Source organism: Engraulis encrasicolus, chromosome 11 (assembly GCF_034702125.1).
Source record: "Engraulis encrasicolus isolate BLACKSEA-1 chromosome 11, IST_EnEncr_1.0, whole genome shotgun sequence".
NCBI classification, from domain to species: Eukaryota; Metazoa; Chordata; class Actinopteri; order Clupeiformes; family Engraulidae; genus Engraulis; species Engraulis encrasicolus.
In genome coordinates, this window is record NC_085867.1 from 53,408,663 (window position 1) to 53,436,162 (window position 27,500).

The window sequence follows — 27,500 nt, forward strand, 5'->3', positions numbered from 1 at the left end:
TGTGTGTGTGTGTGAGTGCACGTGCGTGTGTGCTGCTGCTGTATGTGTGTGTGTGTGTGTGTGTGGGGGGGGCATCTGTGCAGCTGCTTCTGTATGTTCTCATTTTTGGCAGATGACACTTGTAGACATTCTGCCAAGACATTTGAATAATAAATAGGCATTACTTTTGTGCGGCAGAGACTCTGGAATCCTTGCACGGCACAAAATAACTCACGCAAGACTCAACTGGGATCGGCGCGACCACAAAAGCACGCCATCGGATAAATATTCTGCAACATCTCTGAGCTCGATTTTTCTTTACCCATTCTGCTGGCGGTCTGACCTGCTACTTAATATGCATGTCCATTAATTATGCTGAGGAGAAGCTTTAATTGCCCGCCAAACCAGGAGGAGGAAATTAATTGATTTGATGATGGTCCTTTTTGCATACGGTCCATGCCTGCACTGAACCATAGCTATCAATTAATTTGTGCTAAAAGATCAACATGCAAATACAAACACATAGCAGCGCTCTGGCTCTGGCTCTGGTTCTCTCTCTCTTTCTTTCTCTCTCCCTCTCTCTCTCGATCTCGCTCTTTCTCTCTCTCTCTCTCTGGTTTAAAGGTCACCTCTGAGAGAGGAGGAGGAAGAAGAGGAGGAGGCGGGGATGACATCGCCATAAGCTTGTTGAGCAACAACATAAACAACTCAGAAAAGCAGTGACAGTGTCGACGTGACATCTCTGAACTATCCAGCACTTATCCCCAAAGTGACTGGTAAACACAACGAATATAATTAATTTAATCTGTGATTCAAGCGGTGAGTATTATCTGGTTAAAAAATCGGTGTAGGTTCGCAATAAAGTAGCTTATAATTATTGCAACTCCTCCTTATCTCTGCGGTCATGAATCTAAAATTTAAAATTGGTAATCTTACTGTTACGTCCACAGATGACTGATTTGTAATTAACAGAAAATTGCGATATTAAACAGCTGAGTAGGTGACTCTTGGTAGTGGATGTTTCACTAGCAATGCATTTTAATATTTTTTAACGAGGGGCTGGGCAACATTTTCAAGAACTGCTTAGGTGGGTTTTAAGAAAAAGAGAAGCAGCTGCTTGACTGAATGCAAATGATGGTGACTGGTGTCAAAAAAACAAACTCTCGCTTCAGTAGACACACGGAGACGATGATCAGATTTGGCATGGTATATAAACAGTCAGGTCAGCATCAGGAAAGCAAAACACAAATAAACCACAATATCTGAAGGCCTGAAGAAATACAAAGCACCTAACATTCAATCCGGCACATGCCTTCGTCATGAAATGTGACTGGTGCCAGAAGGATGATGATTAGATTTGATGTGGCATTCAAACAATCACGCACTAGAGACTAGACCATGGCTTGGGCTGTAACAACGTCTACCACGGATACAGTGCAATAAATGAATAAGAGTAAGCTTGTGCTGTTCCCCTCGACTTTAATTCAGATCACAATTATCAGGAAACCCATGGCAGAGATTGAAACAACACAATCTCCTCCGGCCTGAAGAATCCTTAGGTGAGAATGGAATACAAAACAGCCTTCCATTTGCATACAGTGAATCCAGCACATCCGTTTGTTCATGAGATGTAAACGGTAGGATTAATTAACCTTCTGCCTGGCCCAGGAGATGGCTTGTTACTGAGGCGGAAGGAAGAGTGGCTATGGGGCAAGTTCGTGCATGCCCAACTTCCTGTCATATGCTCGGAGCGTGTGACATTGATGCCATAGCTGCACTCAGTGCCAGCTGCCCGTGTGTGTGAAAATGGATGATGGTGATGGGGGGAGGGGAGGGGAGGGAAAGGATGGGCACTGCCATCTGTGGGTGCGGCCATGGAAGGGAGAAGAAAAAAACACAATAAACATCCAACACACACACACGCACACACACACACACACACACATCCAACACACACACGCACGCACAACAGCAGCACAACATACAAAGACAAAGCCCTGTTAACATGCAAATAAACTAATTAAAATTCACAGGACACTGAAGCTGCCACTAAGCCAGGCCTTCTCTCATTTATCTACTGCTTTGCACTGTTGCTTCTCTCTCTCTCTCTCTCTCTCTCTCTCTCTCTCTCTCTCCATCATGATGAGATCTAAGATCTGTTGCTTCTCTTTCTCATTATCTCCCCACCTCTATCTCTCTCCTCATCAGGAAATCTAAGATCGGTTGCAAACGTTGTGCCGCATAATTTTTCCCCAAACGTACACACCTGTCATCTACATGCCTGCAACACTGTTGTCATGCGCCAATCTCCGGCTGATATTCACCCCTGTAACTGTTCACCTGTCTTCCTCTTCCCCTCCACCAGGTGCAACACCTGCTGGCAGTAGGGTCCCGGTCTCAATTGACCTCCTCCTGGTGCTCACTTGGGGAGATGGAGCTGCTCTCCAGGGAGGAAGGTGACAGATCCTGATGTTGAGATGATGAACGAGCAAGAAATGATCGGCATCAACTGCTTCTCTCTTGTTGTCGTTTTCTCTCTCTCTCTCTCTCTCTCTCTCTCTCTCTCTCTCTCTCTCTCTCTCTCTCTCTCTCTCTCTCTCTCTCTCTCTCTCTCTCTCTCTCTCTCTCTCTCTCTCTCCATCTCTCCTCATCATCGGCCCAACTGAACACTGTGCAGCATCATTCTCCCCAATGTACGCCTACTGTCATCTACTGTACATGCCCGCGCCATTGGCACTGTTGGCGTATGTATGCCAGCCTCAGCATCCACCTGCCTGACTCCTCCTTCACCAGGTGTATCTCCTGCTGTAGGCAGCATGTTAGTCTCCATTGGCCTCCTCTTGATGCTCACCAGGGGAGATGATGAGGATGGCTTCCAGGGAGAAACCTGACAGTCCTGATGTTGAGACAAGGAGGAGGAGAGAACAAGTGTGCCCCACTCAGTCACTCTCTCACTTTCATCCTCCATCTCTCTCTCTCTTTCTCTTTGTCCAGCATCTGTACCACTCTCTCTTTCCATATCTCTCTTTTCCATCATCGCCCCCCCCCTCTCTCTGTCTCTATTCCCCTCCTCTCTCTCTCTCTCTCTCTCTCTCTCTCTCTCTCTCTCTCTCTCTCATCCTCTCAATCACTCATCAGTATCAATTGCCTGGCGAGAACACACGTGTCGCTCAAGGAGGGGACCCATTAATTATTCCTTATTATTCATCGGCGACACATGCTCCGAGAGGGTTGGCTTGTAATCTTAATTGATTTGGGCAGGATTGATTGTCATAAAGGTTCCAATGCAACAGCAGGGCCTCAGTTTGACGGAGAGAGAGAGAGAGAGAGAGAGAGAGAGAGAGAGAGAGAGAGAGAGAGAGAGAGAGAGAGAGAGAGAGAATGTGTAGGCACTCCACTGTAGGCCTGACAGATGCTCCCTCTGGTACCAAACGGCTCTTGGTTGAGAAAGGGCTTTCAGAAGCAAGAGCCTTAGTTGGTACAGACAGGCTGCGGTGGACACTGATTGGCTTATTAGGGCATGAAGGGGGTGGGATGTGTTGTCCTTGTGGAGGCGACTGATTGGTGCACGGGGAAATCTGGTGGCGCCAAAGGAACATTCCAACACGTCTGACTGGCGAATGATGGGGCAGGAAAGGCATGGTGGGTAAGTGAAGGGGGATGTTTGACTGCTGGCGAATTAATGGTGCGTTACAGCAGGCTGGTTGGTCGGTAGTGATGGTGCAGTGTACGGGATCTCATTGGTGTACAGGGAAATCTGGTGATGCCAAAGGTAGGATTCCAATATTTATGATAGGCGGACGATGGGCAGCAAAGACATGGTGACTGAAGGGGAATTTTTGACTTCTGGCGCATTACTGGTGCATTACAGGAGGCTGGTTGGTTGGTTAGTGGTGCTGCTATGTGTGTGGGATCTCAGACAGATGGGATCGTGGGTGTTGGTGATGCTGCTGGATGTGATTGGTCAAACTAGCGTCTGAGCTCTGTCCTCTGGGCTCACTGTCAAACCAATTACACCTCGTAGAACAGGGCCACAGCGGCCTGGAACAATGCAGTCAGCCACAATGCTGCTGAACTGGCACATGTCTGTGCGGGCATAACAGATTTTGTGTTTGTGTGTGTGTGTGTGTGTGTGTGTGTGTGTGTGTGTGTGTGTGTGTGTGTGTGTGTGTGTGTGTGTGTGTGTGTGTGTGTGTGTGTGTGTGTGTGTGTGTGTGTGTGTGTGTGTGTGTGTGTGTGTGTGCTTCCACACTGCCATTCCTCTAACAAGCTGTATGGCACAGTGGACTGAGTACACATGCCAGTGATGGAAGGAGAGAGAGAGAGAGAGAGAGAGAGAGAGAGAGAGAGAGAGAGAGAGAGAGAGAGAGAGAGAGAGAGAGAGAGAGAGAGAGAGAGAGAGAGAGAGAGAGAGAGAGAAAGAGAAAGAGAAAGAGACAGACAGAGGCAGGAAGTGAGAGAGTCCATACAGCATGGCTAACAGAGCTAACTGCTATTCCCTCATCAACCACCGCCTGTCACTTCGCATGGCAGGAAACAGACTGGTGAGGCTTGATGTTAGGGCCGATGAGAGAGGATGTCTCTTTAATTGTTTTGGATTTAAAATTCAGCTCCGCATTTCAGCTCCGGCCCGAGCAGGCAGTCCGGCTGTTTGACGGCTGTTCATATCTCCCACCCGCTGTCACATCAAGTGTCTGTACATTACATTATTACATTGCATTACACTTAGCTGATGCTTTTTATCCAAAGCGACTTTCAGTTATTTAGGTACAGAGGGGCAATGTGGGGTTAGGTGGGGTTAGTTGCCTTGTTCAAGGGGCATGGATGAAGGTGCTGGTGAGGGCGGGATTTGAACCTGCAACCCTACACTGCAATCTAAAGACCAGTGCTCTAACCATTGAGCTATAGCTGCCCTGTACACTAGTCTCCAGCGCTCCAATGCTTTTCCCTCATGATCCTCCATTGGCCTCTCCATCACCAACACAGTGAATTCCGAAAAACCCTTAGCACTCTCACTGCCCTGCGGCCCCTGCCTGCCATCTTTCACACCTTGGCTGACAAGTAAACAAAACCACAGGCCTCCTCTGTTGAATAACCACCTCATAACAAACCCCACAGTAATTAGACTCACTCACATACACACACGCACGCGCGCACACACACACGCAAACAAACACACACAAACACACAGACGCACGCACGCACGCACGCACACACACACACGCACACGCACACGCACACGCACACGCACACACGCACACGCACGCACACACACACACACACACACACACACACACACACAGGAAGACAGACAGACAAGCAGACCCTCTCTCTCTCTCTCCCTCTCTCTCTCTCTCTCTCTCTCTCTCTCCCCACACACACACACACACACACACACACACACACACACACACACACACACACACACACACACACACACACACACACACACACACACACCAATAAAGAGATTACCGGGGGGAAAAAGTGATTACACCGTGCTTAGGGCTTAATCTTGTTTTAGGATTAATTCTCTCCACTGTTAATTTCCAATGGTCAAATTCAGGCCTCAGTAAAAAAAAAAGTAGAAAAATTCAAAACAAACAAAAAGATGGTGCATGGTGCATAAAAAAAACTAAATGCACACAACTAGGGAACAAATAAAAGACTCCTAGAAACCCAGGGAGGGAGCGACAGAGGGAGGACAAGACGTATTGAGGGTGAAAAGAGCGGGAGGTGGGCGTGCGGCAGACGTGGGACGGCGGTGTTGGATGTGCTTATGGATTCCACCCACACAGGGGGGGCAGAGACTAATGCCCCTGACTGACTGACTGTTTCAGCAGGCTGGGCTGTGGCTGCACTGGCCCACTCTCCTGACTGCCAATTGCTCCAGCCAGGGAAGCCGACAGGAGGGGACAAAGGGGCCAGTTGCCCCGGGCCCAGGAAGAGGGGAGGTGGCAGAACTGGGTCCTCGTTAAATTGTATGTACTATGGGGTAGGGGGGGCTTTTAGATAACTTTGCCCTGGGCCCAGCCAAAGTTGTCAGCGGCCCTGGCTACAGCGAGAGATCCCAGCAGACGATGGCTCTGTCACTTCCAACGGGCCACACGTGCGAGCGGGGGAGAGTTAAGCCGAGTGGGGCATAGCACGGCACAGAGGAGCAGAGCAGACAGGCCAGACTTAATATGCAATGAAGACAACAAACAATTACGGCAGCCACTGCAGACTAGCTGCGGAAAGGGGGGAAAAAGTTTAAGGGCAGCGTTAAACTTCAGGGAAGATTTATTCGTTTGTCTCGGTTTGGCTTGCTGCTGTCGCAAGAAGTCTGTCCAAAAAGTCCCAGAGTGAAATGAGACCATTCTCTCTCTCTCTCTCTCTCTCTCTCTCTCTCTCTCTCTCTCTCTCTCTCTCTCTCTCTCTCTCTCTCTCTCTCTCTAACTCCTTGTGCCTCATTCTCTTACTCACAGCTTGGTCGCTTTGAGGTGCCAAAAAGAGACTATTTAGCAGGGAAATGGAATTCGGGCTCTGGAGAGAGACGCGCACAGCCAATAAACGCTCCACAGGCAACCAGCTCTGCCAATACAAGATGGAGAGACAATCCATATCCTCTGTGGCTGGCTATGCATGACAATAGGGCAGCGCGGAAAGACAAAGAATTAAGCAAACAAACAACGAAACGAGTGCTTCATGGTCAAACGGACTAAAAAGCTTCGTCCATATGTTATGTGAGTGTAATCCCCTACCGTATGCCATAACATAACAAGCTTGAGAATACATTGTATTGTATTGCAAATCACTTTGCACTGTACACTATGGGGTTTTAACACTGTTTGGCACCATCATTCTCCACATCATTTAATAGAAGATAATTGGATAATGACAGGAAATATGATTATGGACTACTCTCTAGGAATGAGCAGAAACAACCGTGCACATCATTTGACCTTCTCTTCTGGCCGGGTCAATTTTCCAGTGCTCTCATTTGTACAGTACAAATCCCCCCAATTCTCCTTCTCCTTTGTTGTGAGGCCTGTTTTATTTCTTTGTTTTTCTTCTTCCTGCTAGCTTTCATCTTCCTGCTACAGCGTTTGGACAGAGCAGCCAGTCAATATTCTCTTCCCGCAGCTGCTTTGGCATCTAAAATTGTTACATTAATTCAGAGCAAACGCTGGGCTGTGTGCAAACCAACTGTGCCACCCCTTAGCATCTTCAATCGCAGCTTGGTCAGTGATCGATTGACACCTTTGTTCTCGAGTTTTATAGAAAAAGAAGCTGAGAGAGGAGCAAAAAATAACTTGCTTCTTTTTAAGTTTGTCCCATTCCGTGTCATTGAAGCGAAAAGAAACGAGACAGAGAATGAATAAAAGGGAGGTGAAGTTGAGGAGACATGGTGGTAAATATGATAAAACTAACCCAGTGAGTCAGTAAATTCATTTTAATGCGGGATGCCGTTTCCCAGATTGATGGCATTTGCCGCAGGATTATGACTTTGACCATTTATGTTGCAAAAGATTAAACCGCTTGTCATTCGTGTGGATATTTCATTCCTTTATGGGAGACAATCCATCTGATTTCACTCTCGATTAACAGCCTATTCCTGGATAAAAAAGTATGCACATCCAGACAGTTTAATTTTCCTGTGAGAAATGAACATGTTTTCCTGTGCCTGAATGGGAATTGACTTATCATGACTCAATGCTTAAATCAATTCTTTGTAATATTCCTTTAAAGCACCCATGAGGACCTTGTGCTTATGTTTAATGCTTTGTTTTGGCCAAGCCGGTACCACTTATTTTACAATCAGGTTACCAGCAGAAAGAGCCTAATATTCCATTTGAAGCAGCTTGTTTTGAGAGTCTATGGTGGCGTGATAATGTTACATCGTCGATATACCATTCCTATACGAACAACATCAATGTAAATACAATTGACTATAATCAAATCACAAGGGAAACCCACCATGAAAGTTCAGTAAATGCAGACACTACCTAAAAAAATGCACTGATAAGGTATCGTACACTGTACAGTACAAATACAGTGTGTCTACGTAGGCCACTGCAAGAAAAGACCAAAAATAGATTCCTCTGGCCTTTCAGTCAAGAAATAAGGCTTGGTCATTAGCAAGGAGGAGCAAGGATGCCTCCGACTGGACAAGTTTCAGGAAAATCAGGAACAGATGTACATTATCTGTAAGAAAGGCTAAATCTGACTATTACTTTAACCTTGTCTCTAGTTCGTACTCAGATCCTGCAAAATTCTGGAAGGCTGTAAATTACAAAAACAATAAATCTGTTACACCTATGCCTTCTTCAATTAAGTTTGATGATTGTCTACTACAAGACAAATCAGACATTTGCAGTGCTCTTAATAAACATTTTTCTTTAGCCAGTCAAAGTTTTGACAATAGCAATAATCATTCCTTTATGCCTAGGGCTGGACATGATATGCGTATCAGAGACAATGTCAGAGACGATGATCTGGAATTCAGGCTTCATCCTGTGTCTAAGCATACAGTGCTATCTGCTTTATTAGCAATTGATAGTCGCAAATCCACTGGAGAAGACCAGCTAGATCCCCTTTTTCTTCGCACTGCGGCATATATAATAGCAGAGCCATTATTGCACATTTTCAATTTTTCTATTTCCACTGGAGTTGTCCCTACACTATGGAAATTTGCACACATTACCCCGTTGCACAAGGGGGGTGATAAACTGACCCTAACAACTATCGACCAATATCCAAGCTACCGTGTCTCTCAAAAATACTAGAGAAGTTGGTAAATGATCAGCTCAAAGAATTTCTAAATACCAATAATATTTTGAGCCCTCTCCAATCAGGCTTTAGCCTAAACATAGTACAGTTACTGCTGCTACTAAAGTAATGGATGATATTATCACTTCTCTTGACAAGAAAAAACATTGTGCTGCCATCTTTGTGGACTTATCCAAAGCATTTGACACCGTGGACCATTCTCTGCTTCTACAAATTCTGCCTGGTATTGGTTTTTAATGCAAGTGCCTGTAAATGGTTCCAGAGCTACCTTTCCAAACAGACACCATACTGTAAAATTGGGTAATACTCAATCTGACCCCCTGCTAATAACCAAGGGGGTCCCACAAGGTTCAGTATTAGGTCCGGTACTCTTCACCATGTACATAAATAGCATACTTTCTCTCCTTTCCAACTGCTCTATTCATCTATATGCAGATGATACAATTTTGTATTGTGTTGCGGGTTTCTGTACAGCTAGCCTTGGAGAAATTGCAGCAGTCTTTTAATATCCTACAAAATGCCTTCATTAGTCTTAAGCTTCTACTTAATGTAAGCAAGACTAAATGTATGGTCTTTACTCGATCTAAGCATGGCATGAAAAATGATTTTAATATATCTACTTTAGATGGTCTGTTATTGAGAGAGTATCACATTATAAGTACCTGGAATCTGGCTAGATGACAAGTTCACATTCAAGAATACATACTGACTGTCTTGTCACTACGCTCAGACAAAAGCTATCTTTCCTGCACAGAAATAAATATCACTTTCCTGTTTTCTGCAGAAAAAAGTTAATTGAAGCTACTTTTCTGTCTTCCCCTTGACTATGGTGATATTATTTACAGACATGCACCACTCTCTAATCTGAAGGCACTTGACACTGTCTATCATTCAGCTCTTCGTTTTATTACTGGGGATCCATATAGTACACATCATTGCCTGTTATATGATAAAGTTGGGTGGGCTCCACTTTTCACAGAAGGGACATGCATTATTTTATTTTTATTTATAAAGCCCTCACTGGCAAACTCCCATTTTATATTTCATCTCTTTTAGTTTGGCACTCCAACCCATACCAAACCCGCAGCAGCAATTTTTTACTGGAGGTCCCTTATGCCCGCACAGAACTGGGTAAAACAGCTTTTAGTGTCTGTGGACCTTCAGTTTGGAATAACTTACAACTAAGGATGGGTCTTCAAGCCTTTGTGCCATTAGAACATTTTAAAGTTACACTGGGAAGTTTTTTATCACATACTTGCACTTGTTTTAACTCATAAGTTTTAATTCATAGTTTGTCTTAATTCTTATCTCTTATATGATTTATGGTGTATTGTGTATGTTCGTTGTTTATATATGATTTTATATGTGCAATTGTTTGTTTTACTCGACATCATTGTAAATGAGGGCTGGGCCCTCAATGATTCTTCGAGTTTAAATAAATGAAATGATGAATGATGACGTCCTTCACCGTCAGCACCCCCGTCCTCTCAGTACAAACAGACCTTCAGCTTAAGGCTTAAGGTTGGGTGAGTGCTTGCTCACTACGCCCTGCCAATCTTTCAGTCACACACATGCCCCCTGGTCCCTAGACCGCCAAACAGACTCTTGAGCACGCACACGCACACACACACACACACACACACACACACACACACACACACACACACACACACACACACACACACACACACACACACACACACACACACACACACACACACACACACACACACACACACACACACACACACACACACACACACACACACACACACACACACCTTGAAGTAGCAGTATTTACCCACTGTGCCAGTCATCTAAGAAGGGCTCTTGGGGTTGAGAAATCACCTGATGATCCCACGGTGGGGGGGTTGACAGGAGAGGAGGAGAGGGACACAAAGGTTGTGTGGTGTGTGTGTGTGTGTGTGTGTGTGTGTGTGTGTGTGTGTGTGTGTGTGTGTGTGTGTGTGTGTGTGTGTGGTGTGTGTGTGTGTGTGTCTGTGTGTGTGTGTGTGTGTGTGTGTGTGTGTGTGTGTGTGTGTGTGTGTGTGTGTGTGTGTCTGTCTGTCTGTCTGTCTGTCTGTCTGTCTGTCTGTCTGTCTGTCTGTGTGTGTCTGTTGACTGAAGTCAACAAATATGGGGATTTGAGAAGGAGTGACTAAGCAAAAAAATGATGACAGTCAAAGATGCACCACCGGAACAGAACAAAGCACAAAGGACGCATTAAAGGAGAGAAGGGATACAAATATGCATAGAGAAATGAAGGATGAAAGCCAGTGCTTACAACAAAGAAAAGAGTTCAGTTGCGGTTGTAGTTATAGTGAAGTTGTTTGTCTCTTCACAAAGAGACTTTTTTTCCAGTTCTTATGTTGATGTGAAAATCAGTTATTTGTCTTAGGAGACATTAATGATATGCTTATGGTACTGACCCCAGATTAGAAGTCAGTGCATTTACACAGTGGACTGTGCTAATTCTGCAGTCCCATAACTCCATTTTCTCCATTGCCTGACTGAATAACTGTCACATGTCGTGCGACTGTATGAAATAGCTGCCTACTGTGCCACAGTAATTAGACGGGATGCTGACAGGCTTTAATTCAAAAGTAAAATGAGTTTGTGTCAATCATGAGGAAAGTTATGGCCTAATCCAGGGAGTTGGTCCTCAAATTAAGGAGTTCTGGATTTGAGTCCCATACCAGTGGGGAAACGGCGGTCTCATACAAGCTCTCATATGACAGAAGTGCTCTTGAGCAAGGCACGTAACGCCACATTGCTCCCGTAATCAATATACTATGCATTACTGCAAGTTGCTTTGGGATAAAAGGGTCTGCCAAGTGTAGTGTAATGTCACATGAATTGGTGTTATACGACTGTGATTGACTAGGTGGAGCGCTACTTATCCAATCAGAACCCGTTATGAGAGATCCAGCTACTGTTAAAACGACTGTTATAATGTAAGAACATTTGACTGGGCACCTTAACACAGTCTATCTGGCAGTGTCATGCTCGCACAGCTGTGCCACTGTCAGAGGCAGAGGGGGATGCTGGGAAAACATTATGATGTGCGGGCGGTGGAAAATCAAAAGTTTCTGGTCCACAGCTGTGCCTACGGCTAAGTGCTTACATTATCACTACCAAACAAGTTTTTTGCCAAAAAAAAAGAAGAAGAAGGGAAAAAAAACAGAAAGTAAGTAGTCAGGGTTGGGGGGTTGTGAGGTGGTGGAGAGGCCCAGACAGGATTTGATTATTTGTATTCTTATTTCCTTGGTGTCAGAAGTGCAGGATGGGCTCCCAGGTGGCTTAGCCTGCCAGACAATGACGCGCAGTAGCAATTCCATTTCCATCTCTACACATTCAATATTAACAATGATGACGCGATCATCCCCGAGTCCATCGTGCCAAGTCTTACCAAAGCAGATTAAGAGTCTCAGGAGATGTCGAAAGTGATGAAAAATAAAAAAGCACATAATGAATGCACAAAGCTGAGCTGACACTCTAAGAGGCTTGCTCACTCAGTTGGCATTTCAATACTTCCAGCACTGGTTCATCTCATCGAGATGTAGCAAACGTAGTGTCTGGCAGTAAATTAAGAACAACTCTTTGTCTTTCATGCCCTAACTTTTTATTTTAAATCTAATATGACATTATATGACATTAGATATTGTAGATAACAAAACCACTGTCATAAGAATTAGACAGTAGTAAGTACTTCTGCTATTAATACCGTTTCCCCAGGAAGTATAACAATAACGAATAGGATTAGGTGCTAAAGAGGAAAATGGAATGGGGCGGGATTGGTTTGGCGGGGTTGGAGGCAGAACAGTCTAAGACCAGTTGAATTGAATGTGTGCATAATCCGCGGTAATCCACCTCATAGCATATGCGGTTACATTGTAAGGTACAACAGTGACAGGGCTTCATGGATAAAGCATGTGACCTTGGAGCAAAGCTTTTCATAAAAGACTAAAATCTGTAAATTGTAAATCGACTCTAAATCTCCCTTGATGTTTGGATGCACAATGATTTAAAAAGTCTAACTGGATAAAAAAGGACAATGTGTCACTTGGCTGAAAACTAATCGGTTTCACTTAATTTCTGGCATTCATTTATAAAAAAAAGTGTAAAATTACACCCTTTAAATGGAAAGTGAAGTGTTTATCATCTAATGATCTTATGATACAATAACAGTTAGCAACTAGGCAATTTAAGACAAATACATATCTTATGAAGTTCAAAAAGACTAAAATTTTACCAATGACAAGGCTTCATCGGTGACAAGGATAAAAGCATGTTGATCCCTGAATGAACGATTTAGGAAGCCTAAATAAGAAAGGACATATAAAGGACTAATAGTTTTTTCCACTCCATTTCTGGCATTATTTTACAAAAAAAGTAACATTACAGTACACCCTTATAATAGAGAGTGATGTGTTTTTGATGATCCAATATCGGTTGGCTATGGCTATTTAAGATAAATATTAATTTCTGAAATTTAAAAGGACACAAATTACATCTTTCAAACGGAAAGTAACACTGTTTTCGTTGATTATCCGATGAACACCAAGCAACTATGGCTATTTAAGCCCAATTCAGAGTTTGCTAAAGTAGCCTACCATAATCGTAACCTTGACCCAAACCCATAAGCATACCAGGGAAATGTATTGTAATAACAATATGGTGTCTAATGGTGCCATCTGTGTAACTACCGTTATTAAGCAATAGAAACTATATCTGATGACAGTGTTTCAGAGGAAATGTCACACCTGACATTGGGTGGTCATTTGTGTCATGGAGAGACTCTGTGATCGGTTTGCCAGGGAACTGTAGCCTACCAAACCATCACCATTGTCATTGTACTGACCTCATCTTTTCACTGGGGTTGTTGCCATATGACCACCATACAGACAGAGAATGGCAAGCAAGCGTACATATGCCACCACAATACCAAATGTCCTCATCAAATGACCTATTGCTGTCATTCTACTCAAGGCCAAATGTCTTTATAATACTTAAATCACAGGCATCCTTCTGAAGGGCAAGTCACTTATGGATATAAAAGCTTGATGATCAAAGCGAGTGAGAAGTGTCTGAATCATGAAAGTGAATGTGTTAAATTCACACTTCAATGAAAAACTGCAAGTTATGACAGAAAGTTTTTTGGTTGTTTGATGTCGCCAGATTTCTTTTTTTACTAAAATGAGTCGAAAAACTTGGAAGTCCCTTTTCATTCAGGCCCTGCTGGGTTTGACAGGCCCTTACAAGTTTAAATGTGAAACGAGGTAAACATTTTGCTGTGTCTATGAATATCTCCTGGCTGACTGGATGTTGTCATTGTGATGGCGGTGACTTTGCCACATTTGCAGGTCGGGCAAAAATGTGGTGTGAGCCTGAGGTAAAGTACAGTGGAATCATGGCATCAGGCATCCAAGCTACATACGTAAGAAATGTCTATAAATAAATAGATAAATAAATAAACAAACAAACAAACAAAAAACAATTTACACTACAGATTCGCAATGCTCTTCCAAGACACAACATAATTTGTCTATTAATTTTCACCGTGTTAATCGCTTGCTGTCTTCAGGGCAACACTGAGTAAAGGAGCCAAAATTGATTGTGTCAATGTTTGCTTGACTGCCAGCTTTGATGTAAGATGCCTTGAAGAGTGTTTGTGTTTGTGCATGCACGCTCACAACAAACACACTCCCGCACGCACGCACACGTACACACACACACACACACACACACACACACACACACACACACACACACACACACACACACACACACACACACACACACACACACACACACACACACACACACACACACACACACACACACACACACTTCAATTGTGTGTTACTTACCCTGGAGTACACAACTTCAAGCGAGATGTTCTGAGGAGCTCCGCTCGGTACTGTGAAGAAGAAGAAGAAGAAGAAGAAGAAGAAGAAGAAGAAGAAGAAGAAGAAGAAGAAGAAGAAGAAGAAGAAGAAGAAGAAGAAGAAGAAGAACAAGAAGAAGAAGAAGAAGAAGAAGAAGAAGAAGAAGAAGAAGAAGAAGAAGAAGAAGAAGAAGAAGAAGAAGAAGAAGAAGAAGAAGAAGCACAACTGTTAGTCAAGCTATTTTTAACTACACCAAACATGTTCAATACCTGACAGTCTGTTAATTCAGGCAGATTGAATTACACTGGACCTCAGGGAATAGCAAGGGACAGACGCCCTTAGAATGCTACATGGAAATGTTAATGATTAACTCTTTTCCCGAGGTCAACATTGCTAATCAATCAACCAATGACCTTGCTTGTGATAAAGCATTTTCAATAAATACATAAATGTTCTTCAAACATCTTAACACAATGCTTATACTGCAACCTGCGCTTAAACATATGGCAAATGCTGTAAATGTAACCCATTCCCTATTTTCCTCACATGTAGGACTTGTGTAACTATTATTAAATCTCTTCAAGATTCATATATTTACTTTATCTACGGTCTGGGTGTACTATAGCTGTGGTATGACTACTGACATTTTCCCCCACATACGGTAGGCTAAGTGTATAGGCTATTGTGTACTTGATGGTGGATTTTCTAAAGAATTTGGACAGTGGTCTGAAACAGCTCTTTTCCTTTTTTTCAACCCTGAGGCACATCTGAAGTTTCATAGTGCTCATTTCTCCAGGATATGTGAGAAGTTCTTGAACACAGATTCTTCATAGAGAGGCACAGACTTCACAAGACAAAAAAACATCATGTGTCAGTTGTTTCTATGGAATGGTCACTAGCTCTCTGTAGCTTTCTCTCAAAAGACCCGTGTTACTCTTTGCTACATAGTCTCAAGGTTACCGTGTGAATAAACCAAGACTCCAGACACTACAAGCACTAACACCCATTAATTGAGTGATCCGAACAAGCCTACACAATTATGGTGATCTGTTGTTTCCGCCGCAATCGGCGTAAAATGCTTTAAGAGTCTCCCACAGAAACAACAACAACAACAACAAAAAAGATTAGGGGCGGAGGGTGTAGGGAGCAATTTGTCACACACAGAAAGCAATATCCTCATGCATATTCATGTGTTTTGGTATCTCCCAAGGTATGGCTGACGGAGATAGGAGGCCGGGGAAAATGGCCGTCTGTCGCGCAACCACAATTGCTATTTGGTGGGTACAAACGATATACTGAATCCTGTTTCTCCCTCCACACCACTCCAACACCCCCCCATACGGGATCAATGGGATCAACTGGCTAGCTGCTGTGGCATGGGTTAAAGGTCATTAATTACCTCAGAGAGCACTGCTCATTAAAGGACGAGAATGAGAGCAGGAGAGACAGAGAGAGAGAGAGAGAGAGAGAGAGAGAGAGAGAGAGAGAGAGAGAGAGAGAGAGAGAGAGAGAAAGAGAAAGAGAGAGAGAGAGAGAAAGATAGAGACAGGAAGAGAGAGATAAAAGAGACATACGGGAGACAGAAAGAGAGAGAGCGAGAGAGAAGTGCCGGTGCACAATTTCATTAGCGAGCGCTAGCAAGTCTTAATTAAGCGGGGAAATGGAAAAGGCAGGTCTTGTGGCTCATTTGAAACGTTCACAGGAGCCAGCGCTAATAGAAGCTGACAGACTATAAAGTCCCATGGCCCTGTTAGCACGCGCTGAGGATAATGCGAGGAGACAGCCGGGTGAATAAGAGAGTCCCCAGGCCACTCAGAGTGGCAACACCCCAAGGACCCGGACGCCTGCCTGCCTTGGCACCTTGGCACCCTGGCAGTGGGAGAAGCAGCCATGGTGAAAAAGGGTTGAGGTGAAGAGGAGCGGACAGAGAGAAGGAAGACAAGCAACAGATATGAGACAGACAGACAGACAGACAGACAGACACGGATGTCAGACATGTGTATTACAGTAACGGCTGAGAGACACAGAGAGGGAAACAGACAAAGCTCAAAAGAAAGAATAGAGAAAACAGTCACATAGCAGGGTGAGTGACGAGGGACTGCAACAGACTGGCAAACAAAAAAAGAAATGAATGGTGAAGAGGGAGACAGCTGAGGATGCAGAGTTAGGGCCAATCCCATTTGTTTTTTTCTACCCCTACCCCTACCCCTTACCCCTACCCCTTACCCCTCCAAACGGAGTCTGCCTGTCCGAACCCCTCCTTTTTTAGGGCTACAAAGCCCTCCCCCTTACCCCTACCCCTCTGCCTTAACGACTATTGGGATACCACTACCCCTACACAAAACGGAAGGGAGGGGTAAGGGGTAGGGCCAAGGGGTAAATTGAGATTGGGCCTTGGATTGTTCAACTCACAGACAGAGAAAAAAAACAAGACAGACAAGCAGATGTGCAGATATGTTAAGGGGAGAAAGGGAGACAGGGAGAAAAAGAGAATGATGGACAACAATAGAGCAAGGGGGGAAAGAGAGAGTGAGAGAGAAGGTATTGTGCAGTTGGATAAATAGACAGAGAAAAACATACAAACAGATGAGCAGATACATAAAAAGGATGGAGAAAGGGGGAGAGAAAGAATGAAGGAAAAGAGAGTGACAAAGCGGTAGTATAGTGTTGGAAAAGAGATAGACAGAAATATAAGAAATATAAGTGTAATGTAATGTAAATATACAGACAGACAGAAGAAAGGCACAGAGACAGACAGACAAGTTGATGGACACACAGAGAGAGAGAGAGAGAGAGAGAGAGAGAGAGAGAGAGAGAGAGAGAGAGAGAGAGAGAAGGGATGGATAGAGGAGGGAGAATGACAGAGTCAGACAGACAGGAGGGAGACAGAGAAAGCAGACAGACAGACAAAAAGTGACTGATGGATAGAGGGACAGAGAAGAGAGAGAGAGAGAGAGAGAGAGAGAGAGAGAGAGAGAGAGAGAGAGAGAGAGAGAGAGAGAGAGCGAGAGAGAGAGCGAGAGAGCAGCCAGCAAGACAGACAGACGAACAGACAGACAGACAGACAGGCAGACAGACAGACAGACAGGAGATGGATGATGGGATTGACTAGTGCTCAGGGCTGAGTGTGCTATGAGCTGGGGTGGAGGAGGCAGAGGCAGAGGCAGAGGCAGAGGAAGAGGTGACAGGGAGACAGAGGAGAAAGAGGCAGAGACAGAAGGTTGTGACAGGGAGAGGTTAAAGCATGCGCCCAGAGATGGGACACTTCAATGGCTGCCACTGATGTGCACAGAATGCAGATGACAATGGCTCCGCCTTACCGCTCTTCCCGCTATTTTTTCTTCCTCCGCTGCAATCGCTCCCTCAAGCGATCCCTTATTTCCCCCCCTTATTCCATTTTTTCAGCTTTCCACCCTGTATCATCCCTTTGTTGAAGTCTCTCTTTCCCTCCTCTCTTTTCCGCCTCTCCTCCTCCTCCTACACCCTCTCTCTCTCTCTCTCTCTCTTTCTCTCTCTCTTACACACACACACACACACGCACGCACGCACGCACGCACGCACGCACGCACGCACACACACACACACACACACACACACACACACACACACACACACACGTGCGACTATGGCTCATCAGTAATCCCTGTGGGGAAATGCAGCAGATAAAGAAACGTGCCAAAATGATTCAGCACGCTGCGGGCAACATGGACACTCACTCACTCCCATGCACCTCTCTCTTTCTCCCTCTCTGGATCTCTTCATCTTTCTGATTCTCTGTCTCTCTCTCCGTCCTTCTGTTTCCCTATATGCTTCTCCTTTCTCTCTCTCTCCCTCTCTCTTTCTCTCTCTCTCTCTCTCTCTCTCTCTCTGTGTTTCGGGTTCTCTCTATTTTTGTATGTTTCTCTCTCTCTTTATTGATCTCTATGTATCACTCTCTCTTTCTCTGTGTATATTTCAGTGTCTCTACTTCTCTCATTTTCTCTGTCTTTCCATTTCTATTTGCTGCTTATGTGCTCTGCTCTTACTCTACATTGCAAGATTTCCTCCCTCCATGTGTCTCCCTCCTCATCAGTGTCATCCCTCTCAATCTTGACATGCAACATTGAAGCATGAAAAGGCTCTCACTCCCTGTAGCACTCTCTCTCTCTCTCTTTCTCACATTTTCTCTCATTCCACTGGCTCTTTCCCTTCCCTACATTTGCCAAGGATTCCTGCTACATCTGTCAATCTCTTTCTATCTCTTTCCATCGATGCCATCAGGAGAATGATTTGTTTTCTTACCAGTGTGTGTGTGTGTGTCTGTGTGTGTGTGTGTGTGTGTGTGTGTGTGTGTGTGTGTGTGTGTGTGTGTGTGTGTGTGTGTGCGTGCGTGCGTGCGTGCGTGCGTGCGTGCGTGCGTGCGTGCGTCCGTGCGTGCACCTGTACGTGTGGGCGTGTGAGATGTGCGCGCCAGTCTGTTTACACAAGTCAATAGCCAGACATCAATGGGGCTGACGCCGCTGTTCAAGCTGGCGAAAGTTGATATGAGCGAGGCAATTGAATCCCCAAGCATTACCACAAACATAATCCTCAGGTTAACACCAAAATCAATAGCGCTCCCTCCGACATCTAATCAGGACGGCTGATTGGAAATGAAGAGAGCAGAGGTCCATACGCAAAGCCAGTCAGGCTGGGTGCTGCCGCTGCCGAGGGGACTCAGCTCTCCTGGCAAATGCCAAAGTATCTTGTGATCTTTTGCTCTGTCAAAGTCGTTGTTTAGTATATCGTCGCCTTAGGATTATAGGGTTCTATCTGACATTTTGGTCGAAATTGAGTTATTGCCATAGTCATATTATAGTAGCACTGCTTTACATCCTAGAATGTGTTTTTTAACGTTTTATGCATTTTTCACCGTTTAATCCTCAGAACCATAAGGTTCTATCTGCAAAACTGCACTTCAACTTAGAATTATAGGGTTCTATCTGACACAATTGAATGTAGCAGCTTTGCAAAGCGGCTAATCAGCTGCTTTTTCATTTGTTATGATACCAACGCATGTCTCCGGTCTCAGTGCTAACATTGCCTCTCAAAATGTTGCAAATATGAGCTTCTGTTTGCCATTCAAAGCAAGGATGGTGACTCCAATGCACCCCCGCTTATTTAATCAGCAAAAGGCGGAGCTATGCACCAAGTTGGACAGATCTTGCAACTTACAGTGACACTGATGTAGTCCACGTTAGAAAGTTGAGGTCAAAACACATTCAAAGAACAAACGTGGCAATTCTTAATCCCATGCTTGCCAATTAGCTGTGCTTACGTGAGGCAACATTAGGTTTTGCGTTGCGTTGGGTCAGAATTGCTCATAAAGTGGCCTATCATGGACATGACCAAACTTAGGCTATCAATATTAAGCCTACCTTATCACATAGCTTTTACGATGAGATGCTATCACAATTGATTTTACCAAGCTAAGCAGTCCCTGTAGGAAGATAGTAATGACAGCAATCTTTACGCACGTGTTCAAGACTATAGACAGCGCTTGTATTTGACCAAAGTGCTCGCTGGTTGCGCATGGTGTAGGCTACCAGCATGGTAATCTGACTAATATACAATGGCTTTGGTTCACTATTATTATTTTTGACACATTTTGGTTCCCACTCCAATAATGGGACAAAGGTTACAATAAAATATTGTTAGGCCTATCTAATTTTGCCATGGCTAACCTTTCCCAGGTGCCACCTGTGGAACAGGTGCTGCATATCCTATTGGGCTTTTTTTGTTAATTTAATCCGATGGCTGTATAGTTCAGATTTTCTGGAGGCTTTTAGCATATTTAAGATTGTGTAGCTTTTATTAGGTCTATTTAAGATAATGTAGTGGTCTCAATGACAGATTACACTGACCCAGGCCAAGTGACCGCAAGAACCAAGGGGGCCTTAAAGCTCATCATCCACGCTACAGTTTCAATATCACTTTTAAAACATTGTGCATATCATTATTCATCCCCGGAAAGTGTAAAACAGGTAGGCTACCTGGTAAAAGTGGGTACTGTATTATATGCAGCCCTGGAAGCAAGCAACATTGCTGGCAGCAACAGTGCAGTTTTACTGCAGTATGCAATATTTTAGAAACACAACTCCATACTATACAAAAATATTTCACTTAACTCTAATGCATATTTGAATTGCATTGCAGTGCTAACAGATCTACACCTGGTATTTTACAGTAAATTACATAATATTAGGCCTACACTTACCATATGCTTTTCATCCAAAGGGACTTACAGTACAAGGTATTGGTATAGAGTATTGGCTACAGTCCCTGGAGAAGTAAGAGGTTAGATTCCTTGCACAAGGGCATCTCAGCCAGGCAGTGAGACACTGAGTGATAGGGTGGGTTTCAAACCTGTAACAATCTGCTTTAAAGTCTCCTTAACCACTTGGCCAGGGGTGGAGAAACTTTTGCATCTGTACTATGAACACAAATCAGGATTTCCCCCTGCACTTTAGGCCTATATTGAAGGCGGCCACCTTCACAACAGACCCCACCTTCACTAGGTCCTCTGAAAATGCAACTTAATTGTATTGCAAATGTAATTCCTAAGAATATTTTACAAAATATGTCATATTTCATGTGAAGCTGCATAACATTAAAAGTATATCGGGCCCGGATAAGATGATTACGGCCCTTGGGACATAGGTTCTCCACCACACTGGGACATGGGCCTTGGCCATGGGCTCCATTCTGGTATTGTCTTAAAATGTGACTTTTTCCCCTCATTTTCTTAGGGAACAAGCCCCTGAACCCCTAATAACCAAGGGTTTAATATCTAGGTTAATCTCTATCTAACTACGGGTATTGTATAAATACATACAATATATACATATATATAGGCCTACAGTGGCCTGAAATCTCCAAATACCAATTAATATTCTTTAAATAGTGTTGTTACATTTGTATTAGTTGTATTGTATTAGTAATCTATGAGTTTTGTTCAGAAATCATTGTTAATTTCTATGTTTTGGTAGATAGAACCCTATAATTCTAAAAACATTTTGCGGCAAGGTTCTATCTACATTCTACCTGTTTAAAAAACACCACTTCCAAATGTTCAATTATTTAAATATTTCAGATTTAGAATTCATATAAGGTGTCTTTTTTTTTTCCCACGGTTTATTTTAAGACTTTTCTTATTACATTCAGAAGATGCAATTGGAATACAATACAGTCTGGTTTAAAGAAGAAAAAATATATAAACAAAAATAGCATATGAAATATCTTTAACAACAGGACACCCAACCCCCCTCCCATCAACCCACCCACCCATCTGAGCTTAGGCTTTTGTGCTAACAGAAGAAGTAAACCAGGACTCACAACAACAACAAAAAACAACAAACAATGACAACAGCAACAAAAACAAAAACAGAAAAAGAAATATATACACACAAAGTATTCATCAACAGAAAAACTGTTCTGAGAGACATCTGATTAGAAAGGGGGGTGGGGGTGGGTGGTCTTAAGTCTACAATAAAAATGGAAGACATAAGGAGAGTTACATCATAGTGGATCTGGCAGCGGCATGTCTAAGGATTCAACATGGGTAAGAAAGGGCTCCCAGACTTTATAGAATTTAGACACAGCTCCTTTCTTCAAATGTCTAATCTTTTCGAGTTTTGAAAAGAACAGGACATCTTTTATCCAAAGGGAATGTGAGGGGGGATGTTTAGATTTCCAGTAAATCAAAATTAACCTCCTAGCTATGAGAAACAGAAAAGCAGCAAAGTCTAATTTGGATGAAGATATCTTAATGGTATCAGGGAGGACTCCAAACAAGGCTGGTATGGGACATGGGTCTAATTCAATTTGCAGCACATCTGAAACAGAAGAGAATATAGAACACCAGAATGTATGTAAAGAGGGGCATGTCCAAAACATGTGTACCAGAGTGCCACGGTGTTGACGGCATCTGTCACAAAGTGGATCAGTGTTAGGATAGACGCGGGATAGTCTAGCCTTTGTCCAATATACACGGTGCAAGAGTTTGCATTGAATCACCCCGTGCCTAGCACATACTGAAGACGAGTGAACTCGGCCAAGGATCCAATCCCAGACCATTGTCAAATCCATTCCCAAGTCTTGAGACCAGAGTTCGAGTAAGGTTTCATCAGAAGAGGAACAAAGAGATAGTATAGTTGTATATAGTATGGATATCAGCCCTTTGGGAAAGAGAGGTATCTTAAAAATCTTGTCGACAGAGATATCGGGAGGCAAATTGGGAAAGTCTGTGTATATTTTCCTATAGAAGTGTCGTACTTGTAAGTACTTAAAAAAATGTGTGCGGGGAAGCCCAAATTTCTCAACTAGTTGTTCAAAAGTAGCAAATACACCATCCACAATTATGTATTTTACTGTAGATAAGCCCTTCCGGAGCCATAGCCTGAAACTGTCATGTTCCATAGAAGGAGGGAACAGGGGGTTACGGCTAAGTGGCATGAAAACAGATGGAGTTTTTACTCCTAAATGGTTACAAAACTGCCTCCATATACGCAGTGTGGATGTGACAAGCGCTTTCTTTCCACAATTTACTTTTTTTAATAGGGGAACACAAGTGACCAGTGCGTAAAGAGTGTTAGGTGTACTTGAAAGTGACTCCAACTGGCACCAAACAGGGGATTCCTTAGGATCTGCCCGCATCCAGTACTTCACTATGTGCAGATTGGCAGCCCAATAGTAAAATAGAAAATTAGGTAAAGCCATACCACCATTATTTTTAGGTTTTTGTAGGACCGCTTTACGCAACCTTGGAACCTTTTTGTTCCAAATAAACTGTGATATGGCCATATCCAAACGGTGAAAGAATGCTTTGGGAATGAATACAGGAATACACTGAAAGAGATAGAGAAATTTGGGGAGGACATTCATTTTAACTGAGTTGATTCTACCAGCTAGAGATAAAGGCAGTAATGACCAGCGGTTGAGATCGTCTTTGACACGTGAAAATAATGTTTCAAAGTTTGTTTTAAGGAGGTTGTTGAAGTCAGGGGAGATTGCCACACCCAAGTATTTAAACCCATCTTTTGCCACTTTAAAGGGCAGCTGTGTTAACATGCTCAGTGTAGTTTTTTTGCCAACAGGGAAGACTTCACTCTTATCAACATTAAGTTTATATCCAGATAAGGTCCCAAAGTGTGTTAACGTCTCAAGAATATGTGGCATAGACTCTAATGGATTAGAGACATACAAGAGAAGGTCATCAGCAAATAATGACACTTTTTGTTGTATGCCATAGCGCACTATTCCCTTAAAAGTCTCAAGTTTACGGAGTGCAATAGCTAGTGGCTCAATTGCCACTGCAAAGAGGAGAGGGGAGAGAGGACAGCCCTGTCTAGTACCTCTATAGAGAGGGAGACAGTCAGAGGAGTTGCCGTTCGTACGTACTGATGCCAGAGGGGAAGTGTACAGGAGCCGCACCCATGAAAGAAACCTCTCGCCAATGCCAAATCTAGATAGACAGACAAAAAGATAATCCCACTGGACCCCGTCAAACGCCTTGGACGCGTCCATTGAGACGACTACCTCAGGACCTTGGGAATTTTTAGAATCATAAATAATATTAAAGAGACGCCGTATATTGAAAAAAGAATGTCTGTTTTTTATGAACCCTGTTTGATCTGGATGTATAATGGATGGGAGAACAGATTCCAGTCTAAGAGAGAGAGCCTTCGCAAGAATTTTTACATCTGCATTTAGTAATGATATAGGACGGTATGAGTCACAGTTGTCTGGGTCTTTATTCTTCTTCAATATTAATGAAATGGAAGCTTGTCTGAGAGAAGGTGGCAGAGTACCACTTAATAAAGACTCATTGAACATATTTAATAGAAGAGGTGCTATTTTGTTAGAGAACTTTTTATAAAATTCTATTGGGAGACCGTCTGGTCCTGGGGATTTCCCAGACTGCATGGCAGAAGTTGCCTGCTTTATTTCATTTTCCGTGAGAGTTTGGTCAAGGGTCTCCTTCTGTGAAGGATCAATGGTAGGCATGTCTGTTGTTATGTTATCAAAAAAGGATATCAATGACTGGGGGTCCGTGTTATGTTCGGGTGTATAAAGGGCACTGTAAAAGTCTTTGAACGCTTTATTTATTTCTAGAGGGTCAGTAACAACACCTAACGGAGTGGCAATTCTAGGAATTAAATTGGATGTGGAAGCCTGTCGCAGTTGGTATGCCAGTAGCTTGGATGGTCGCTCCCCGCTCTCATACAGAGAATGTCTCATATTCAGTAATTTAGATTCTGCCTGTTCTGTAGCCAAAATATCAAACTCAGATTTGAGGGTGATGAGTCTTTTAAATACCTCTGGCGTTGGGCAGGATGCATAGTTATCATCAAGATGGGCTATATCAGCGAGAAGCTGTGCTTGACGTTCCCTTCGCTGTTTCGCCTGAAAACCACAATAGCCTATGATTTGTCCTCTAATGAATGCCTTGAAAGTTTCCCAAATAAGTGAAGCAGAGACCCCTGGAGAAACATTAGTTGACACAAACACCTCTATCTGGACTGATACAAAGTTAACAAATGCCTCATCTGAAAGAAACAGTGGGTTAAAGCGCCAAGGGATGCGAGTGTTGGGCTTCTCAGGGAAAGACAGTGTAAGAGACACTGGACAATGGTCTGAAATTACAATGGGATTGTAAGATACTGTACGAGTGTGGGAAAGTAACCTCTTATCTAAAAGAAAAAAGTCAATGCGAGAGAATGAATGATGCACTGGAGAAAAAAAGGAAAACTTTTTAGCTTGAGGATACAGAAACCGCCATGGGTCACTGACACCGTATTCCTCCATAAAAGATCTGATCACATGAGCTGATTTTGAGTCGCGAATTATTCTATTGGAGGAGCGGTCAAGAGAATTATTTAAACAGCAGTTGAAATCCCCTCCTAGCACTAAGTAATGGGACTGGAGGTCAGGAATTGTTGAGAAAAGCTTCTGGAAGAAGCTGTCATTGTCCCAATTAGGTGCATATATACTGGCAAAACCACTGGCACATTATATAGAGTGCCTGAGACAAAAACGAAGCGCCCATTAGGGTCTGCCACAATATGTAGTGCTTTAAATGGGACTGATTTATGAATTACAATAGCTGCTCCTCTTGCTCTGCTAGGGAAATTAGAATAGAATAGTTGCCCAACCCATTTACGTCTTAGTTTGGTATGCTCCAGAGATCCTAAATGTGTTTCCTGTAGAAAGGCCACCATTGCATGCAGGCTATGTAGGTGATTCAACACCTTACTACACTTAACTGGGGAATTTAAACCCTTTACATTCCAGCTAACAATAGAGAGATCACCTCCCTGGGTGATAGAACCATTAGCTGTCATACCATGTTAGATAGGTAAGTGATGTAAATAGTAGATGAGAGAATAAGAGAGAGAAAAAAAAGGTCTGAATAGAGTAGTAAGACCACGTGGTGGTGGTGGGGGGGGGGGGGGGGGGGGCAGAGAAAGGTAAACGAACAAAAAAGAACACAAAAGAGACCAAAAAAACCACACATTCATAAGCCAGACACAGCTTCCCAAACAAGCTGCAGTTATGAACATTTTACCTTCCAGAACTTCAAGAAGCTAATGCTTCGGTGGGGTCATGCAATGGTAATTAACATTAGGAGTAACAACTGAGTACTAAATATAAAGGTTTAGACATCCACTTGCATAAAGCGGCAAACGGATATAAAAGTACCATAGTCCAAGTGAGTAAGTGAAAATAAAATTAAATGGGGAGGTCAGTCCATAAACAGATAAGATAAAGAGTCAACATTCCCCATTCTCCTAAAAAAAAAAAAAAAATTTTTTTTTTTTTTTAAATAGAATAATAAAAAAAAGAAAAAAAAAGCTCTTGTGTGACATCAAGCTCACACTTGCCTACCTTCAAATAGGCTTAGGGTGTAAAATGGCAAAGTCCCATAGTCCAAGTGAGTAAGTAAAAATAAAATTAAATGGGGAGGTCAGTCCATAAACAGACAAGATACAAGAGTCAACATTCCCCGTTCTCTTAAAATAATGACAGAAAAGAAAAAGGGTCTTGAGTGCCAATTCACAAATTACCTACCTGAATAGCCTGGGTGTGTTTTATCATTATTGCCACGGTTAGTCCATTTCAACATGGTTATTGGATGCGACGTCGTCATTCGGCTCAGCTGTTTCTTGCGCCAACCCATGCAGTCGGATGAAGTGTTCAGCTTCAGTGGGTGTTTCGAATTTGTGCTGCTTGCCGTCCAGTAGAGTAATTCGCAGGTGGCCGGAGTAACCGCATCCATAGTCCTTGACCGCAGAATTCCCTCGAAGCTTGCGTTTGACATCAGTAAATTCCTCGCGTTTCTTCAGTTGGGCATTCGTGAGGTCGGGGAAAAGATGCACCCGTTTGCCATCGTACTGTAGAGAATCGCCCATCTCTCTGGCTTTACTAAGTAGAACGGCCCGGTCTTTCTGATACAACAGTCGTATTACCATTGCCCGCGGTGTCTCACTCTGCTGTCTGCGGAGGGCTCGGTGAGCACGATCAATGGCTGGTTCAAAGTCAAGGCCCAGAGTGTCGTGCAGCCATTTAGCAAGCCAGCCAGCTGCATATGATCCCTCGGCACCCTCCTTCAGCCTAATAACTCTGACATTGTTCCGTCTTTACAGATCCTCGCATTTATTTTTCAAGGAAGACACCTCCCTGGTCAGAGTGGCGACGGCATTGCGTAAATCATGTACAGAATCTCCACAAAACACAGCACTGTTCTCCACTTCGGTTAGCCTGTTAGCATGGGAGTCCACCGTAGTTTGCAAAGCACTTGTAGTGGAGGTAAATTCCTCACGTACAGAAGATATTTCAGTTCGT

General features: G+C 43.5%; 1 protein-coding gene across 1 annotated transcript in view; it reads right to left on the reverse strand.

The window, feature by feature from the left end:
• dcc (DCC netrin 1 receptor) overlaps positions 1-27,500 on the reverse strand; it is a 357,856-nt gene that overhangs the window by 105,362 nt on the left and 224,994 nt on the right. Inside the window, exon 12 of the mRNA XM_063210977.1 lies at positions 14,622-14,671. Within this exon, the coding sequence (XP_063067047.1) occupies positions 14,622-14,671 (50 nt within the window). The remainder of the gene's footprint in view (positions 1-14,621; positions 14,672-27,500) is intronic.